The sequence below is a fragment of the Staurois parvus genome, unplaced genomic scaffold (genome assembly GCF_062004578.1).
Source record: "Staurois parvus isolate SC_StPar_1 unplaced genomic scaffold, SC_StPar_1.0 ptg000439l, whole genome shotgun sequence".
Classification (NCBI taxonomy): domain Eukaryota; kingdom Metazoa; phylum Chordata; class Amphibia; order Anura; family Ranidae; genus Staurois; species Staurois parvus.
The window spans coordinates 1402519-1418415 of NW_028318235.1; the positions used below are offsets into that span (position 1 = coordinate 1402519).

General features: G+C 39.3%; 1 protein-coding gene across 8 annotated transcripts in view; it reads left to right on the top strand.

Moving 5' to 3' along the window:
• SEMA6B (semaphorin 6B) overlaps positions 1–15379 on the top strand; it is a 1127599-nt gene extending 1112220 nt beyond the window's left edge. For all 8 annotated transcript variants that reach the window (XM_089687856.1, XM_089687855.1, XM_089687854.1 and 5 more), the window contains 5 exons: positions 3116–3304; positions 3383–3520; positions 4181–4261; positions 12983–13041; positions 13124–15379. In XM_089687856.1, the coding sequence (XP_089543982.1) occupies positions 3116–3304; positions 3383–3520; positions 4181–4261; positions 12983–13041; positions 13124–14172 (1516 nt within the window). In that variant the 3' untranslated portion in view covers positions 14173–15379. The remainder of the gene's footprint in view (positions 1–3115; positions 3305–3382; positions 3521–4180; positions 4262–12982; positions 13042–13123) is intronic.
• Positions 15380–15897: the final 518 nt, after the last annotated feature.

Genomic DNA, 15897 nt, shown 5'->3' on the forward strand with positions numbered 1-15897 from the left:
CCAAACACAGAAAGGTTTCTTCACAGTGAGAGCTGTGAAAATGTGGAATAGACTCCCTCAAGAGTTGGTTCTGGCCAGCTCAGTGGATTGCTTCAAAAAAGGCTTGGATTATTTCTTAGGTACACAGAATATAACTGGATGCTAACATTTATAGGTAAAGTTGATCCAGGGAATATCCGATTGCCTCTCGGGGGATCAGGAAGGAATTTTTTTTCCCAGCAGGTGCAAATTGGATCATGCTTTGCTGGGATTTTTTTGCCTTCCTCTGGATCAACTGTGGGTATAGGATTATAACTTTTTTTCTATGGTTGAACTGGATGGACTTTTTGTCTTTTTTCAGCCAGACTAACTATGTAACTATGTAAAATGCGACAGCACTGAAAGCTTAAAATTGGCCTGGGCAGTTGGGAATATACTGGAGAGTTTCAATCCCTATCTATAGAAGTTAAAGTATCAGGTCACTTGGTAAAGACTTTGACCCATTTTTAAATATGGGCAGTACTTTGCCAGTTATTAGAGTCCATAAATATTTAGAAGCAATGGCTTTGAAATGACAAATGAGCTCAATTCTTTTAGGCCCCGTGGGTGGCCAGGTGCTTTATTCACTTTTATTCTGTCTAAATATTTCTGGACCATATTAATTTTGAGCCATTTGGAGCTGTTTCAATATCAACCCCGTTATGGACATGAGCTCCCCCATGCTCATTTGCATACATAGAAGGTATTTAAAAAATGTATTCTGTTTGTCCCCAATCATCCACTTTAGATTATTTTGTCTTTATATGCTCAGATCTGACCTTTTTACTATATTAGTAGTAAAAAGGTCAGATCTGAGCATGTAAGAACAAAATAATCAAAAGTGGGTGATTGAGGACAAACAGAATACATTTTTAAATACCTTCCGTGTATGCAAAGGAGCATAGGGAGCTCATGTCCATAACGGGGTTGATATTTTGAGCTCCAAATGGCTCAAAATTGGTATGGTCCAGAAATAACCTGTATTGTAACAGGTTTATAAATGTTTGCCCTTTAACTGTACCATTACTCCAGTCAATTTCTGGGTTATTAAAATCCACCATTGCAGCCTGTGCAAGGAGCTCTCCACTGGGTGGTTTATGACAAACTCCAATGATTACTTTTGTTCCACCTCATCACACTCTCCATTAACTAGATACTCTTTCACGCACAGCCGTATGGCTGTATAGCGAACCGTATCAAATTATAAGTGGCTCACAAGTATTATTTAATTTATTTCAATAACCACTCTCTAACCAGTCTGCCCATTCTCTTCTGACACCAAGAAGGCATTTTTGTCCACAACTGCAGCTCACAACTTCCTGTAGTTTCTCTTTTTTGGACCATACTCTGGACCTATAGATAGTTGTGCATGAAAATCCCAGTAGATCAGCAGTACTCAGACAAGCCCATCTGGCACCAACAACCATGCTACGTTAAAAGTCACCTAAATCTTTTCTTCCCCATGCTGATGCTCAGTTTAAACTTCAGCAAGTTGTCTTCACCCTGTCTAGATGCCTAATTAAGTTGCTGTCCTGTGATTTCTGATTAGCAATTTATGTTACCAAACAACCACATTATTTTAGTTTTTTATGTTTACTTACCCTCCTAAAATATTTCAGGTTGTTTTTCAATTGAGTTGTACTATGCCCTTGCCCCTAAGGAATTACTGTCCTGACCAGGCCATTTTTTGCATTATGGGGCTGCGTTACTTTAACTGACAATTGCGTGGTCATGCAACACTGCACCCAAATTAAATTTATGCCCTTTTTCCCCTTTCTTTCGGTGGTATTTGATCGACTGAGTTTTTTTATTTTTTGCGCTATAAAAAATAAAAAAAGACCGCCAATTTTGAGAAAACAAGAATATTTTTGACTTTTTGCTATTAAACATGTCCAGTAAAAAAAAATGTTGAAAATCAAATGTCGTCATACATTTACGCCAAAATGTATTCTGCTACATGTCTTTGGTAAAGAAAAAGCCCAATACGTGTAAATTGTAATGATGAAAGTTAAAAAATTGTATTGACGTGACATTCTGACACTGGGGATGGGGGGGGGGACGGACTTGGTGCCACTGACATGTCAGGATGTCCGCCACAGTCCCGCTATAAGTCGCTGATCGCCGCCATTATTACTATATAAAAAAAAATTCCAATATCTATACCGCCATATGTAAACACTATAACTTTCACATATACCAATTAATTTACACATATTGGGATTTTTTTTTTAGCAAAGACATGTCGCAGAATACATTTTGGACTAAATTTGACGAAATTTGATTTTTAAATTTTGAACATGTTTAATAGCAAAAAGTCCAAAATATTGTTTTTTATAGCGCAAAAAATAAAAACCGCACAGGTGATCAAATACCACTGAAAGAAAGCTCAATTCGTGGGAGAAAAAGGACAAATTTCAATTGGGTGCAGCATGCAGTGTTGTAACACAAACCGCTTCTTTAACTGTTCCTGTCTTACAGCAGAAATACTGCTACAGGGCAGCACGGGTTGGCAAAATCGCGCTCCCATGGTTTTCACACCCCTCCCAGATAGTGTCAGATTGCCCATCAGCACACCAGTAATCGCATTTAACCCCTTGATTGCCAGGAACACGCTCATACACAATAAACCTCCATTGCTAGTAATTATAAACTAGTTTGCTGGTCTGTTTGAACCAAAATATTTTCAGCTTGACCAATCTAAGCATCATATAGAGTTCATGATATTCTCATTATGGAAGTTGATAAACAGTCTGGCGTACACCAGATGTGTGGTGAAAGTGCCCCTCGCACACTGTTACAGGAATCAGAACAGCCTGATGTACCACAAACTAACTTGCTTCAAATCTGGTCAACTCTACTACCTTAAAATGTTTAAAACCCTACTATTTAAAAGATTAAATGTTTAATGAAATTATGAATTGAATGCCACTGAGACACATCTGAAATGCATGTTATCACTATAGACATTTCAACATTTTTCACTTACCTTCCATGACACCACTGTGAACTTAGCTTTCACGCAGTCATTATCTTGAAGTAGATGCATAATATGCCATTCTATTTTTATCACTAAGCAAACTGTCTTTTAACTGCTCAGGGATCAACTAACACACCTAGCGGTGGATACTTCTTGTGGAATATTTGGGAATGAAACCATTCTATTTCTTGGCTCAAATTCAGGAGTTGTCCTAAAATATCGGCTTACTCCCAATATTGATGGAGCAGATGTAAACCACACTAAAAAAAGTACCTTACTTGAGGAGATACAGACCTACCCTGCCGACAGGTATGTATGTTGAAAACTCCTAATTGATATAAACCATGTATTTTCTAGTTATAATCTTCCTCATTATGATTCCATCAGCTGTGGCAAGAGAAATAAACAACCATGGATTCTTGGTCTGGAAGTTGATAAAGAGTCGGGTTCTCTCTTAGTGGCGTACACCAGATGTGTGGTGAAAGTGCCCCTTGCACGCTGTCAGAGACATAATGGCTGCATAAAGTGAGTAATGCTGAATCCCAATTTTAAAAAATATTTAGTTTATTTTCATACAAACCTGAAGTGTATTCACTGGGAATGAATGAGAATTATCACCAAATGTGGGTGGGCTGGAAAATACACCCGTATTAAGTTCATTTTGTTCAAACCTTGTGCAGTTAATAGGTAGAAGCCTCCATTAAATAAATTAGGTTAGGTGTGCAGTGTTTGGGACCTGTCTCCATGAATATTCACAGTATGTGAGGAGTGTAGACAGACTCTTGCCCAGCCAGCACCCATTGCAGGCATCATTGGATGGACTTACAGGAGATCTTAGGTTTCACGAGATAACCATTCTTTAGGACACATTTTTAGAGATAACTTCCCCACCTATCTTTTCTAGTTCAGAGCAGTACTGTACTAGACGAATGAAGTGGAACTCTAGCCGCTTATCCTGAAAATGTACTTTCAGGAAAAAAAATGATCACAAGTAAATATTGTAAGAACCTTTGTTGTTACAAGTCTACAGCATTTTTTTTAAAGAATATAAACTACATCAGTTATGTGGAGCATTGCTTCTCAAACCGTTCAAAGATGCTGAGATGCTATTTCAATGAATGCCAGTGTGTATGTTTTTATACAATAGTGTTGTATACAATAGTGTTTTTCATTCTCACTTCACAGGAGTTGCCTGGGCACACGTGACCCTTACTGTGCATGGGATCCAGAGAACAGCCTTTGCATTTTTACACCACTTAGAACATGGTATGTCTTTTAAGCAATAATAATAACACTGGTTGGTTAATCAATAACAATCGCCTTTTAATCAATAACAAATCAATAGCATTCAATTATTTATTTATTTCAGGTACTTATATAGCACTGTCAATTTACGCAGCGCTTTACACATATATATATTGAACATTCACATCAGTCCCTAACCCTCAAGGGGTGTACAATCTAAGGTCCCTAACTCACATTCATACATACACATATTAGGGCCGATTTAGACAGGATCCAATTAACCTACCAGCATGTCTTTGGAGTGGGTGAGGAAACCAGAGCACCTGGAGGAAACCCACGCAAGCACAGGGAGAACATGCAAACTCCATGCAGGAGGCGCCATGGTCGGGAATCGAACCCATGACCCATTTACTGCAAAGCAGACGTGCTAACCATTAAGCCACTGTGCTGCCCATTCAATTGCCTTTTACTCAATAATAAAGTGTCAGGGCTCCGGGTATGACCAAAGGTGTGTGTACTGACACAGGGAAACGCAGGCTTCAGATATGGTATAAATAAGACAATTTATTAAGACTAACAATACAAATATAAAGCAGTGCACCAAACCCCAAGCTAACACAAATACATACAACAAGGTGAAACAAACCCAAACCTAAACTGATATAGATACACAGGTACATACACATATAGAGCACAACGTAGTCAGGCAGGCCGGGTCGATAACTATCGGGCAGGTAGGTACAGGAGGAGCAGGCGGAGAGTAGTCAGGTCACGAGCCGGGTACAGCAATTAACGGACAGGTAGGTACAGGGGGTCAGGCAGAAAATGGTCAGGGTCACAAGCCAGGGATCAAACATGAGAAGTCAGCAGAGGTCAGGATCAGGCAGGGTCGGCAACAAGTCAGGCAGAAACAGGAACAGTAATGCAGGTTACAAGATACAGGGGCCCATGGAAAAACACACACCAAGGCACAGACTGCAGGTCTGGCCATCCCTTAAATACACCTGCAATCAGCCCCAGGTGATGGCTAATTGCCGAAGTGAACCTCTGGTTGTTGAGAGCACCCGCTGGCCAGCCCTGGTACTGCAGCCCACAAGGCAGGTGAGTCCCACCACTATTGGCAAGTCCATTCCTGACATAAAGCTTCCCTTAAAAAACATTGGCTACATGCAAACATGTATTTCAACCTGGATGTTTAATTATTTCCTGTGTAGGCGAATTGGAGTGATCATATAGCAAACAACTGCTGATTCTTTTTTGGGTGATGTGGTTTAGCTTTTTTCTTTCACAGTAGTTGTAAAGTCAAACTAATGTGCAAAAACAATGAATCAGCATCAGCCTATATGCTCTAGCAGAGATGTACATCAAATACAAAAAAGAAGCCTCATAGTGCCATACTGTTAAAAACAAATAATTACAGTTCCAAGAGGTAACAAGAGCTACAAGCCATAGTTTTTGCCCTAAATGGGACACGCAAAGAATACTCGTGGGCTCCTAGAAACTGCATTAACGTGAACAGAGCCTTTTTTTTTTTGTCCTTTTTAAAATTCTTTGGTTTTTTTTCCCATTTTCTGAATAGTTCTGAATAGTACAATATTAAGAATTAACCACAACCTAAAACCCAGTTGCTCTTGTATTTTCCTTTTTTATAGAGAAAAAAAAACATAATGATTAACATACACATATATTACAGATACCAAAAATTATAATTCAACAAAACATCTAACAAATGTAACCAATAATCCACATCTTACAGCAACCCTTAATCATCTTAATTAATAAGGACATCCAGCAATACATAAAATAATACGTTAAGATAAAAATACATTTTAAGATTACCCAAACTAAGTTAAGTTTAAAATTACCAAAGGTTCTGTTGATGATTCCGAGAACTTCCAAGCAAGGGCCTGCAAGAGAAATGCAGAGGGACAGGAAGACCCCCACCCCCCTCCTCTGTATTCCTCTTGGCAGCATTGGTCTTCTGAAAGTATTTTGAACTGGAGGATGCAGTTGTTAGCTAGCCTTCCCCTGAATGTAGGAAAATGGGACAGTTTTGATATACCAATAAATTGTTGTAATTCCACCAGAGTATAATCTATAAACTGATTCGACCTCTTTAAAGAATTAACTCGATTTGGTAATCTTTATCCACATTTGACAGCAACCCTTAATAAACCCTATACTCCAGCAACACATAAAATAATACAGTGCCTTGAAAAAGTATTCATACCCCTTGAAACATTCCACATTTTGTCACGTTACAACCAAAAACGTAAATGTATTTTATTGGGATTTTATGTGATAGACCAACACAAAGTGGCACATAATTGTGAAGTGGAAGGAAAATGATAAATGGATTTAAAAATGTTTTACAAATAAATATCTGAAGTGTGGCGTGCAAGTATCAGTCCCCTAACTAAAATCTAGTGGAACCAATTGCCTTCAATTCAAACTAATTAGTAAGTAATTTAATCTCAGTATAAATACAGCATCATGAAGGCCAAGACACCAAAGGTCAAGAATAAAGTTGTGGAGAAGTTTAAAGCAGAATTAGGTTCTAAAAAAAAAATATCCCAAGCTTTGAACATATCACGGATCACTGTTCAATCCATCATCCGAAAATGGAAAGAGTATGGCAGAACTGAAAACCTACCTTTTGGCCGTCCACCTAAACTGACAGGCCGGGCAAGGAGAGCATTAGTCAGAGAAACAGCCAAGAGGCCCGTGGTAACTCTGGAGGAGCTGCAGAGATCCACAGCTCAGGTGGGAGAATCTGTCCACAGAACAACTATTAGTCGTGCACTCCACAAATCTGGCCTTTGTGGGAGAGTGGCAAGAAGAAAGCCATTGTTGAAAGAAAGCCATAAGAAGTCTGGTTTGCAGTTTGTGAGAAGCCATGTGGGGGACACGATAAACATGTGGAAGAAGGTGCTCTGGTCAGATGAGACCAAAATTTAACTTTTTGGCTTAAAAGCAAAACGCTATGTGTGGCGGAAATCTGTCAGGAATGGACTCAGCAGTGGTGGTGGGACTCACCTGCCGTGTGGGCTGCAGTACCAGGGCTGACCAGCGGGTGCTCTCAGCAGCCAGAAGCTCACTCCTGCAGTCAGCCAACACCTGGGGCTGATTGCAGGAGGTGTATTTAAGGAATGGCCAGACCTGCAGTCAGTGTTGTTTCCCATGAGCCCCTGTACCTTGTATCCTGTTCCTCTGCCTGATTTGTTGCCGACTCTGCATTGTTCCTGACCCTGCTGATCGTCTCCTGTTTAACCCCTGGCTTGCCTGACCATCCTTCTGCCTGATCCTCTGTACCGTGCTGCCCGTGAGTTACTGAACTTGGCTTGTGACCCTGACCATTCTCTGCCTGATCCTCTGTACCGCGCTGCCCGTGAGTTACTAAACCCGGCTTGTGACCCTGACTATTCTCTGCCTGCTCCTTCGGTACCTCGCTGCCCGCATGTTGCTGACCTGGCCTGCCTGACTACGCCTTACGCTACCCAGACGATCCATCCATCCTGCACGGATCCAGCCATCCCTGCTCACACCTTCTGCCTCTTCACATCAGGCTTCCTACCTGCATATACTTCTGGCGGATCCCTCTACCACGAGCAGGTGTACTCAGGGGCCGCGACCTGGTTCCTGTCTGCTCCAAGTCCATCCCCACCATCAGGGGCCCTGGTGAATAAGCAGAGACTGGGACTTAGACTCCGTGTCCTGGGGAATCCTGTCCTGAGGACTGCTAGGGGTACCACCAGACGGTCGTTAACAGAACCATATGGCCGGCCTGACCCTTCCACCTCTCCAGCCCTGACTGCGCCTGTGTTCCTGCACATACTAAGATTAGTGGAAGGTTGGTTTATTTACTGTGCGTTGTATCTTGGGTAGCTAATAATAAATTATATTATAATATCATTCCTGAAGCCTGTTACTTCCCTATGTCAGTCCACACATTTCTGGTCATACCCGGATCCCTGACACTAACACACCATCCCCACCGTGAAACATGGTGGTGGCAGCATCATGTTGTGGGGATATTTTTCTTCAGCAGGAAAAGAGAAGCTGGTCAGAGTTGATGGGAAGATGGATGGAGCTAAATACAGGGCAATCTTAGAAGAAAACCCGTTAAGAGTCTGCAAAAGTCTCCAATGGAATGGTTTAGATCAAAGCATATTCATGTGTTAGAATGGCTCAGTCAAATCCAAACCTAAATCCAATTGAGAATCTGTGGCAAGTCTTGAAAATTGCTGTTCAGACACTGTCCATCCAATCTGGCAGAGTTTGAGCTATTTTGCAAAGAAGAATGTACAAAGCTGGTAGAAACATCCCCAAAAAGAACTGCAGTTGTAATTTCAGGTGGTTCTACAAAGTATTGACTCTGGGCTAAATACAAATGCACACCACACTTTTTAGATATTTATTTGTAAAACATTTTTGAAAACCATTTATCCTTCCACTTCACAATTATGTGCCACTTTGTGTTGGTTTATCACATAAAATCCCAATAAAATACATTTACGTTTTTGGTTGTAACAAGACAAAATGTGGAAAATTTCAAGGCACTGTAAGTTTCAAGGCAATTTTTTTTTTACCCATGCAGTGGCACCTGCATTGCATGCGTTTACTGCTTGTTTTGCTCTGGGGGAGAGGAAAATGGAGATATACATACCTGAACCACCAATCCTCCCTGCACAAGAGTGGTTCCTTTAGCTCCTGCAACTCCCCTGCCCCTCCAGTGGTCTTGTAAATAAACATCCGCATACTTAGTGCGGTTTTCTGGAAGGATCGACGAATCGGGTGCAAAAATGAACAGCCGATCCATGCAGTGGGGGCACAGCATGATAGGAAAAAACTTTTGGGTAATCTTGAAGCAGAACTCCAGTCAAACTATTAATATTACCATTATAAATATACCATTCTGTATATTTAACAAATCAAGTTTATACATTTTTAAGAGCAGGAAACCGTTTATAAGTCTGGTGGAGTTATAACAATTCCATCACATTTTAATCTTTATCCACATCTGACAGTAAGCCTTAACAATCCTTATACTAGGCACATCCAGCAACACAGAAAATATTGAAGTTACTAAACAATTAACATACAATTTTCACTATGAGTTACGTTTAAGATTACCCAAAATATTATAATTATACAGTATTTATACGCGCCAACAGTTCACTCAGCGCTGTTCATTACAAAGGGGGACAGAACATGCGACAGTACAGTAACAATACAATGCAATACACGAGGGGTTCGAGGGCCCTGCTCTTTCGAGCTCACAATCTTATAAAGTTTTCATTTTTTGCATGACAAATTGCCAGAGTGACAGTGCTGAAAGCTAAAAATTGGCCTGGGCAGTGTTTGGTATTAAAGTAGTTAAACTTTCTTGTTTTGGATACAGCACAAATGTGATGTTTTTTGTATTGGTGGAAATCGGTTAAAACGTTTGTCAGTTTGTTAAATGCTGTGCTTTCCTGTCATAATTATCCCTGTACCTTTTTCTGAAGTCACAGACCGATAACACAGCAGATCACAAATACAGTTGCCGGTTATCCGAAGCACTTTCCTATACGCGGTCACAGCGTGAGGAAAGTACTGCCGATAACCGGCGACTGTCACAAAGGACATCCACACTGATAATCAGTAAATATATATATTCTCTGAAATTGCCACCCACCAGTGCCCATCATTGGTGCAGCATCATCAGTGCCCACCAGTGCCACCTCTTCAGTGCTGCCTCATCAACAAACATCAGTGGAGAAAAAATACCGGTTTGCAAAATTTTATAATATAATCAAAGCTTTTTTTTTCAAATTTTTTGCTTTTTTTTGTTAAAAAGTGCAAAAACTAAAAACCCCAGTGGCGATTGAAAACCACCAAAAGAAAGCTCTATTTGTGTGAAAAAAATTATATGGCTACAATGTTGCATGACCGTGCAATTGTCATTCAAAGTGCAACAGCTTTCGCTGCCAGCCCCTTTGCTCCACTTTTATTTTTTTTCGTTTACGAACACTTTTATTATTTTTTTTTTTTATGAAATAGGCTGCAAAGACAACATTACAGCATCAAGTAAAATATAAAACTTTGCTCCACTTTAAACCCAGCTGGCAAGACCATTTTTGTAATTTTTCCACTGCTTTTTTTATTTTTACCTTACAGCTTTTAGAGTTTGTAAAAGACCCCCCAAAACCTGACCAGTAGAATAAAAAATAAGTGCTACTGATTTTAAAGGCCCCGCAATTTGCGCAAATGCAATAATTTTTCTGAAAATACACTAAAATCATTATTAGCAGATAAAAACACAACAAGTTTTACCAAATTTCTGCTATTCTGAGAGCTGTAAGTAAAAAGAGAAACCCTCCAGATTTTTAGAGAGGTTTTATTTACAGTATTTTTCGCTCCATAAGACGCACCTGACCATAAGACACACCTAGGTTTTAGAGGCAGAAAACAGGAAAAAAAAATTCTGAACTAATGGACTGCAGACATAGTACAGGAGATGACCAGAGACTATGGACAGCACAGGGATGACCATAGACTGCGGACAGCACAGGGATGACCAGAGACTGCGGACAGTACAGGAGATGACTGCTGACCTTTGGGGAGGGGGGGAGCGGGTACCTGAATTTGACAGGTACCCGCTCTTACTTCCGCTGAGTTGTTCTTTGATCTTACCTGTCTTCCCGGCTTCTGTAGTGTCAGCGCTCGGCATGACAGCCGGGTGCCCAGTGCGCATGGGCGAGAAGCACTTGCGCTTTGTGATTGGTCCGGCGGCTTCTGGGATCTGTCATGTGTCCCAGGTACCGCCTTACCATTCACAAAAAGCACCGCTTCTTGCGCATGCGCACTTGGCACCCGGCTGTCAAGCCCAGCGTCCACACTACAGAAGCCGGGAAGACAGCGCGCCGCTGGATAGAGGAACAGGTAAGATCAAAGAACAACTCCGCGGAAGTAAGAGCGGGTACCTGTCAAATTCAGGTACCCACTCCCCCCCCTCCCCAAAGGTCAGCAGTCATCTCTATAAGATCCCGCTGCAGAGCTGAGCGGCCGACCGGTATTCTGACATGGCGGCGGTGGAAATACCGTACGGCCGCTCCATAAGACACACTGACATTTTCCCCCCTTTTTTGGGGGGGGAAAAAGTGCGTCTTATGGAGCGAAAAAACGTTACATTTTTGCATACGTTCAATTTTCACTATTTTGCAAAAAAAGCCTCAATTTAAAATTGACAAACATTTGATATTTAACTCAATACAGGTTAAACTTTTATTAACCTGTACTGAGTTAATAAATAAAAAATATTTGTCAATTTTAAAGTGCGCCTTTTTTTGCAAAATAGTGAAAATTGAACGTATGCAAAAATATAAATAAAACCTCTCTAAAAATCTGGAGGGTTTCACTTTTTACTTACAGCTCTCTGAATTTGTAAAAGATCCCCTAAACCATATATTCTCTGAAAGCACATGACCAGTAAAATAAAATTAGGTGCTACTGATTTTTAAGGCCCCGCAATATTTGCGCAAATGTGTATCAAAACAATATTTTCGATAAAAATACACTAAAATCATTATTAGCAGATACAAACACAGCAAATTTTACAAAATTCCTGTTAAATATACAAGCTTAATAATTCAGTTAATAATTAACAAATATTTGTCAATTTTAAATTGTTCCTTTTGCAAAATGGTGAAAAACGAATGTACGCAAAAATTTCTCTAAAAAGCTGGGGTTTTTCCATATACTTTCGGATGAAGTGCTACTGATTTTTTTTTTTTTTTTAAGCACTACCGCAAATATTTATCAAATCACTATTTTCAATAATAAAAAAAAAAAACTAAAATCTTTATTTGCACACAAAACCACATAACTTACAAAATTCCTACTAAGGCCTCATTGAATGGGGTGTACTAAAATGCATGTCCATGGAAGGCAGTGTTTATCCACACAGGGATGTACAAATGTTCTGCGCATCTCTGTGCAGGCAGTCCTATTCACATCAACTGGGACGCAGCAACTGCAGGGATGGATTTGACTGTCTTGATGCCACTGCGTCCCAATTGACATCAATGGGACTGCCTGCATGTGTATGCAAGGAACACCTGTGCATCCATGTGTTAGCTAAACACGGCCTCACTGTAGTATGCCTTTGGCCTTGTTTAGACTTGCGGTTGGGGGTGGCAAAAATGCTTGATTGAGCTGCGTTTTTTCTTGCCTGCCAAACACCCCCCTTAAGTTGCAATAGGCTCTGTTTGTATCTGATAATGATTTTAGTCATGCTTCAGAAGGGAGATTTAGACGCATGGGCAAATCTAATTTTACTTTGGTTTTTTATGTTTAACTTTTTTTTTTTTTTTTGTAGAGGTACAATTTTATATTTTAATGTTACCTTTTTCGTGTGAAACACCGGCACGGCAATCCAATTTTTTTTTTAAATACATTTTAAAAAATATTTACATTTTTTTTTTGGGGGGGGGGGGCTTTGGAGAGACATCAGCATCTAAACAGACCTCTAAGGTCTCTTTTTTGAGACAGAGATAGGGACTGAAGACAGCCCCTAGCTATAAGCGGACATCGGCACTACTCAGGCCTGTGGGCTGTGGTGTGGTAATTTTAACTTGATTGCTGAGCTGCTCAGGATATAGAACATACGGCAGCAAAATAATGGTTCTGTGAACATTACATGCATTTTTGTTAAAAAAAAATATTGCCTTGATATTGCTAATTTGCAATATTGCCTTGTAGGGACCATTATGAGCAGGACCTAGATGGGGTAAGAAGCTCTGAACTTGGAGATTGTGAGGGTAAGTAGAGCTTTTTTTTTTTTACATGTGTAAATTGGCTTTCTTTTTATTTTAGGAGCTTTAAAAAGATTCTTCTCTTTAGGTTTAATCACACAGTCTTTTATGGAAGATCAAGGTGTCGAAGTATCTGTCAACATGCTGGTGGTTTCCACATTGTCAGCCTTTGTGGTAGGTGCAGTATTGTCAGGGCTAGGTGTGTGCTTGTTCAGCACCCAGCAAAACACAAACATTCAACACAGACAGAAGGATAATGATGCCAGCCTTATACTGGAGCACCCTGTCAGCAGTGATGATATAGGCCATCCAGGGCAAAATCCTCTTTTCACCTCTTTTAAGCAAAATGGTTGGAATCCTAGAAACAGCAATGAACACATTGGTATTCCACCTACTCCAGAACAGACTCCTCAGCAACACAAGAGAATTATCAATTCCCAAGACTATATAAATCACTCTTCGCTTGATCAGTCTTTCAGTGTAGTCCACCATCTTGCATCCTCTAATTTACCAGCGGATGGGCTGTGTGACTCACCAGTTGTACAATGTCTGCAGACCCACGGAGAAGATTCTCAGTATACTCCGCTGCACTACCTACCCTTAAAGAAGGATGACCCTCAGTATTTAGCAAATCATGGAGAAAAAAAATGGCATTTCCACCATTACAGCAATGACTCTTATTGCATTCCCCAACAAGGAAAGAATTCCTATAGTCTACCAATACCATTGGAAGAGAATAAATATGTCCCACAAAATAGGGGCAACCCCCGCTATGTATCGAAACGCAGTCAAGAGCATTCAGCTCAGCGTGAAGAAACATTTCACCAACAGTCTTCACAACGGCATGGCTCACATTACTTTCCTGCAGATTTGCCCTTTCTATGGTCTTCGAGTGAACACAGATGTGTGGTATCTTCTCCTACATCTGACATTTTTTGTAAGCAGTTTTCTCCAGACAGTCCTCTGCGTTGGGATGCCCATTTGAAAAGAAATCTGACTTTTAATGGTGGGGATATCAGCTCCTCTTTTTCTAAAACTACATACATGTACTCAAAGCCACCCCACAGCATGACTACTGCATCAGATTTCAAGTTAATGTTGGAGTATGGAATGCCACATACATCCAGTGACCAATAAAATGAGTTTATTGTGAACAAAGTGTTAACAGTGATGGAAAAAAGCAAGGGGCTTGGGTTTTTGAACAATAATTACTTTCTTTTTCACTTGAAGATATTAGAGAAGTATAAAATACCTCTACAGCAATGGGAGCTATTTCCCTCATTAGCCAAGCACAATATGTAAAGATCTATCTTTTATTAAAATCGAAGTAAAAATATTCGTTTATGATCATACAGACATATTATTATTATATTATGCATGATGTGTGATCTAGAAATGAAAGCCATGTGTCTGTAGATAGTAAAGAGAGCTTAATAATGGCGACCTGCCATATAAATGTTAATCCCTATAAATTCTAAAACTGTGGGACTGTTTTTGATGCAGTGAACATGTGCAGAATGAAAAAATGTGTTTTGTTTTGATTTATTATTCAAATAGTTTTGTTTTCTTAAATTTGTTTAATGCGTTTTTGGAATTCATTTCATTTTCAAATTCTATTTGATTCCATTCTAATTCAATTCGACCAAATTCAAATTGGCATTCGAATTCTAATTAATTCTATTTGAAATTTGAATTTTGGAAGATAGTTATATTCTTTTCTCTTTTCTATTCTTTTCGAAGTTATTCTATGTGAAATTCAAATTTTGGAAGATGGTTTTATTCTATTGTTTTTTCTATTTGAATTGTTCTATTCAGAAGACAATTATATTCTATTTAATTCTATTCTTTTCTATTTTATTCTCTTCCGTTCTATTCTAATCTATTTGAATTTCAGTAGAAATTCAAAAAGGAAGACAGTTATATTCTATTCAAAATCAAATTTATTCTATTCAAAGTTCGAATTTCGGAAAGCAGTTATTTTATTCCATTATTCTATTTTATATTGTATTCTATTCTATAGTTTTTCTATTGTTTTGTCTATTCTATTCTTTTTTGTTGTATTCTGTTTTTGGATTCAATTAGAATTTCTTTTCGTTATTTCGAATTTGTTACTATTGTAATTCGGAAATTCTGAGACAATCGAATGTCTGAGTAAAGAAAAATTTTAATTTGAAGTCAGAAAGAAACTAACCGAACATCTAGTGGAAATGTATTCAACAAGTTTACTGTAGCTTGTCCTAGACTACAACTTATTTACACCCAGAAACACCTATGTATTTTTAAGATCAATTCAGAATAAATGTAATGTTGAAAAAAAAAATTAAACTTTGGTGATTCATTCATAGTGGGTGTGTATATACTGTATTTGTTAACTGGGGGTGTTTAGTTCTCTTAGTAGGTGTATTTGTCAAGTGAGTCCATGTCAGTCAGCACTTCAGTTTACAGATGTGGCAGCCCATTTTTATTTAAAAAAAAAAAAAAAGAAAAACAAAATCAAAAAAGTCCATACCACATAACGTTCCCCATGCAGGTTCTTCAGTAAAATACGATGGAAACTGTTAAGCCAGGTTAGCACTCAGCCTGGACAACAGTTCAGGCCCAGCACAGGCAAACCCAGCACAGCACACTAGCATAATGTGCTGTTGATCCTATCTTCTCTTAATGTTGAGCAGCCATAAATATGTGGCCCTACCTAACCACCTTTTTTTGCAAATTAATTGTGCGATGCTAACCTTAACCTAGCAGTTCCATATAATTACTAAAATCTAGATAAATATAGAGTTGCTGCTACCACTGATGAAAAATCTGTGATACTTTTCTCTCCACATATACGAAGTAAATGTTAAAAGAACAGTGTAGCAC